Genomic DNA, 5,506 nt, shown 5'->3' with positions numbered 1-5,506 from the left:
TAAAAATAACAGTACTTGCTAAAATGTACATAGTATCGCATCAAATCAGGTTCCTCGCGAGCCATTTTGCTTATTTTGAGACACTAATTCCGAATATGAAATCCGTTTTGAGATGCGATAATTATTTTTTTAATTTTGTGCCCCAAGTTTAATCCTGCGCGGCGACAAATTTTAAAGTGTTTTAACGTCTCAAATCGCGAGCCCCACGATCTTAACAACAGGTGCCACGAAGCCTGGGACAGTTATGTCCTAATGGGGTAGCGGCTATATTTCTCTATAATCGCAGACGATATTACCCCCGGACTGGGATAGTCCTGTCCCACCGATGTTGTCGCAATTCACAACTGCCCGGGACTCAAATCGACAAAAATGTCCTGTCGTAATAGATGCGGTACATTACTCTAATTCAAAGGTTTCAAAATCCAGACGGGTCTGTCCCAGGACAAACTGTCATAGTGCGGTACTAGCCTAAGAAGGTACATTGACTCTCTTGGCCACATGATGTTAGCTTTTTTGTATGCCAGCGTTGAAAATGAGGCGTTTTCGGAAAGCTTTTGTTGGGTGGAGTAAATTCTGCGCCCTCAGAAACTGACAAACGTATTTTTCAGTCGCGGTTCTACTGGCTTTTACCTAAGCGTTAAAAATCCTGAAGACGTTACTCGGGTAGGTGTGTTTATCGTACCATGCAGTTGAATTAACTTTTCGGGGAATCTTCATGCACAATAATGGCCACATTTCGCCATGGTGACCCTAAAAAAGCAGAAAAGATCACTTCCAACCCCTAGGATTTCTCTAACCTCTTTGGTTCTAGGCATTCGCTAGAACTGCATTTTCATGCCAGCAGTTTACAGCTGGCAATGTGGTACTATTGAAGAAACAATAGCATCAGAACCGACAGTTTATATAACTCCAGATAAATATTTGTGAAATAAGAATTAGAAAAATTATACACAATCCTAATATAAATATATTCACATTGTGAATAGAACAGTGAAACTTGCCAAACGTTCACAATACTATTTCTATGCTGCAAACGCGGCAGTGACCAGTACTCGATCAACTCTGCAAATCAATAACATAAGTTCTACGTTTGTTGTCCTTTGGTGTTTGCAGAAGTAATCAAAAAGCCGCTGCGAGTGGAACGAAAGCGGTGTGTGCATAACTGTCTCAAACGCTGCAACTTCCCCACAGGACTGGGGTGGCGCCCTGGTATGAACTGACCAACAAAGAAAGTCACTGCAAAGTTGTGTGAGCCACGAGAAAGTCCCACGAGAAAGGAGTCTATAAATCAACCCTTGGATTTTTACAGAAAAACATAGGGAGGAACTTAAACTCATTAATATTTTGTCGGGGCCAATATAATAAGAAAACAGATATACCTGTCTGTCTTTGTTTATCGCCAGGAATATAAGAGTGACACAATGTTGTCTCCCAGTGTCTACCACAGATATGCATGAAACCTGGTCTAGGGTAATACATTTCTGTATCTTACCGATTTTGGAGAGAAACCTCATTCTCTGATCCTCTGATTTCACGACATTACTCAATCTGGAAATAGCGTAGAAGAGTTGTTCATTTTGGCTCACAAGGCTTGAGTACATGTTCATTGGTTCCATAACTTTCTCTATCTGGACATTATGGAGAAGCCAGTTCAGTCTCTACATTCGATGTGGCGCGTGGTATGGAGCGCCATGATAGGCTGGGATATACCGTTCAGGAGTTGGGAAGCGATCTCAAAGGTATTGTCGCTGTAATGTGCCAGTCTTCTGAGGGTTGCTAGCTCAAGGTCTGTCATTTCTGAGAATGTCGTTTTAACCGCTTCAGGTGGCGTGGAACATTAGGGCATATTGTTCTATGAATCATATTCATTGTCCTTGCCAGTACCGCTACGTTAAGTTTTGTCTTGAAGTACGAGGCAATTGGTCTGTACTTCCGTCCTTTGAGGCATGGCATCGCTTCTCTTCTACACCTTAAGAATAAGAAAACTATTTCTTGAAGAGTAAGACATGCATTTTGATTTGATATGCATTTTTAAAAAAGAAACTGAACTGAAGAAACTCCCTGTAACAAATAAAACCGTGACTCAAAAACAAACAAAATTTGTTTTTACACGCTGTGAATGTTTAGCCGTATATCCAGGTAATAGCAATCCACTGTGAAGTCAAAATATTCTAAAAATATCGCACAAGGAAAACAGTCTTGCTTCTGTTCTGCTTTCAGCGAGAATGTTGAAATGTGGTCTGTGTCGTCATGGAAAGTGCACGTACTTGTAACACGAAAAACAAATATCATCGGCATGTAGAAGGAGAGATAATCATTTAATTAAGAATCAATACAAGACTTGATGCTACAACTGAATTCAAAATGTTGAACTATGTAGGTTCAGGATAACCCTCCTCCCCCTTCTTTAATTGCATGAACCCGCCTTTGAAAAAGGTAGTTCACAAATATTATAACAACTGGGTGTCCATTCAGAGCCAGAAAGAAAGTATTTTAAACGGTTTTATTAACAAATGTTCACCTTGATATGAAGTATTGAAACCAGCGCAAATTCAAAAAGATCACAAAATCTCCAACTTTTTAAATATAATTATACAAGTACGTGTACATAGGCTCAGCCCGGTAATGACGTTTAAAATATTATGTGCGTTTTACTGTGATCAAACATAGAAAAATTATTCCACTTTCTCAAAGAATAATTATTCTTTTACCTAACAGATTCCATAACGTTTAACAAGCAATTCTACTGCCGAACCAAATTGTGTGTAATCACCGTCTTAAGATTTATACAGAAATGATCCACTTTATGACATACAAGGAGGGTTCCCCGTTTGTGTAAATGTTACCTCTTACTCTTCCCTAAGGAGTGCATGCTTTTTCCCTAGTAGGCGTACTTTCAGTTAAATGCTATACATTTTTCCACCTCATCACAAGAAAGTCGACAAAGAATAATATAGAAGCCTTAACCCTCCTCACACTGTCTACGCAAAAACATGATAAAATATTACAGGTTTGGGTTTTTTTCTTCCAATGAGGAGTTGTCACGCTCGAGGTAATGTCATCTGCAAAATGAGAACAAAAGTATGGATGCCAATACAAGTACAGTCTATTACCACTAATTTTCTTTACACAACGGTAATCTAAAAAAAAAAAAAGGTTTTAATCTCTGTGAAAAAATTCAAGCTACAATTTGTATTGATCTTAGATTACGGCTTCCAGCCTCTCGAAACTTCTATAATGACAAAAGGTCAACATACGATTGAGTAAAACTGAGACGAAGCGTATAATAATTGTTGCATAAAATGTGAAGTAACGGTATTTAAATAGACGGAGAGTACAGTAGTACTGAGGAATGCCTGTTAGAATACAACATAAAGTAAAGACTGATTCCTTGTCCACCATTGTTGCACAGAAATAAAACAACAACAGAGACAAGGCGGGAGTGTAATCGCTACGTGCCGTTCAGGCTGCAAATTTTAATGCTTGTCTTATTGGTGGGTTGAGGTTACGTGCACACCTGGTAGATAGACGCTGCCACTTCAGTTTGTTAGTACCCAGTAGACAGGGACAGCGTGCATCGGCCCAGGTTGTCAACATTTTAGAATATTCCCTGTAACAATATAATATATTATAAGTAAGTACTGCATAGTTCTTTTGTCGACACTCTTTTGGGTTTCTTTGTTTGTTATTGGTTCGGTGGGTTTTTTTTCTTGTTTCCGTTTCATTCATTAATGACTTAGAGCAAACTGACTAGGACAATAATTGAGACTAGACCTGATCGACTAAATGTTGGAGAAGTTCGTGCCTTTATGAGCACCTGTTTGTCTGAATATGTTTTCGATTGTTAGGGTTTTAAGATTTTAATCTGTGTGGGTCAACGTCAGTTGCCGAAACAAGTGCAATTTCAGCATCTTGGCGTGTATCGCCACAAAGGACCTTCTGTCCCTGGCACAGAGGGACAAGAAACGAATAAACATCGCTTCTGTCAAATTTCATGCTATTATAAAGGCGTATTGGTTTGAAAACGCGTCTCTTCAGAGAGACGAATTGAACGTCCAAGAGTCTCCCTTAAGAAAATGACAGGACAAGCCAGCGATATGAACTGTTTCCCTGGCACCAGAGATACGAACAACTTCAATGCCACTGTAAGTCTCGGCACAGATGACCCAGAGCAGCCCTGTAATGACGGCACAACTTATCTGACCAGGGCGAGGGCGGAGGTTGCAGTCTACGTGCTTATTGTCGTTATCCTGCCTATCATTTCCGGTTTCGGCATTGCAGGGAACGTCATGAGTATATGTGTTCTGTTACGTCATGGCCTGGACAAAAGCTACAACGTCATGCTGGTGGCTCTAGCTTGCTCAGATTCCTCTTTTCTCGCTTGTATGTTCTTTTACAGCTTCGCAGTAACGACGGGATTTGAATATCCGAGGAGGGTCGACTCTTTTTACTTTGTGTTCTTGGAGATTCTGCGCGTACTCGACTATGGAGGCGGCTGGGTGTCATTTTCGATGCCGTTACTTATAACCTCCGAACGTCTTTTGGCGGTGTTTTTCCCTCTCAACTTATCGAGAATAGTTTCTCCGCTAAAGACTTCCTTAGCGGTGTCCGCTCTCTTCGCAATTTTTTACACCATGATGACGTATCTAACTGTAAGAGATGGGCTGAGATATGATATTGAGGCTTTATTGGTGAACAGAAGTGACCCGGAAGGAATGGTCGAAGCGGCTATTTATAGAAACACCCTGGACGTAACGGACGCGGTGAGAGAATTCAGTAAAGTCGTCTACGGACCGTTTCCCATCTGCTACGTGTTCTTCAGTTGTGTCGTCCTGGCCATCAAAATAAAGCTGGCGATCATGAAACGGAACAAAATGACGGGCGGGAACGCGGCCGGTTCGGCGTCGTCTGTCCGGGTGACGACCACCCTCCTGGTGGTGTGCCTGGTCTACACCATCTGCAGCACGGTGGTGTTCCTCTGCCACTCAGACGTCATCAAGGACTACTACGCGCGGCGGCAAGACGCCCACATGATCACCGTGGTGTTGAACGAGGTCGTCAACTTGTTCTGCGTCATCAACTGCTCCGTCAACTTCGTCATCTACGTGGTCATGAACAAGAACTTCCGAGATACCTACATGGACATGGTGCGGTTCAAAAACTGTTGTCGTTGATCCTACAAGTAAAAACGGACTTGGCGCAGGCTCGATTTGATTTTGGTTTAGTTTTGTTTTAGTAGAGGGTTTTACGGCGCTCGCAACTACATAAGGTCATATTGGCGCCTGATTTTAGTTTAGTTTCAGTAAAAGTTTTACTGCACTTGCAACACAATAAGGTCATATAAATGCCGAAGATCAGAGTTGTTACAAGAGAGTAACAAACACAAAAGAGAAGGAGGGTAGATAAAGACGATAGATGTTTGATAGAAGGAAAGAAGAAGCAAACCACACCAGAGCACCCGCCAACCACCCACCCTCGATTTGAACAGAGTAAACATGTAGAAAAT

General features: G+C 41.4%; 1 protein-coding gene across 1 annotated transcript; it reads left to right on the top strand.

Moving 5' to 3' along the window:
- The first annotated feature begins 3,439 nt into the window (after window positions 1-3,439).
- On the top strand, window positions 3,440-5,211 carry LOC101862207 (G-protein coupled receptor daf-37-like). Its single transcript, XM_005106149.3, has one exon. The coding sequence runs from the start codon at window positions 4,077-4,079 to the stop codon at window positions 5,172-5,174; it is 1,098 nt and encodes a 365-aa protein (XP_005106206.1). The 5' UTR covers window positions 3,440-4,076; the 3' UTR covers window positions 5,175-5,211.
- The last annotated feature ends 295 nt before the right edge of the window (window positions 5,212-5,506 follow it).

This window comes from Aplysia californica, unplaced genomic scaffold (assembly GCF_000002075.1).
Source record: "Aplysia californica isolate F4 #8 unplaced genomic scaffold, AplCal3.0 scaffold00516, whole genome shotgun sequence".
Lineage (NCBI taxonomy): Eukaryota > Metazoa > Mollusca > Gastropoda > Aplysiida > Aplysiidae > Aplysia > Aplysia californica.
This window is presented reverse-complemented; position numbering and strand designations above follow the sequence as displayed.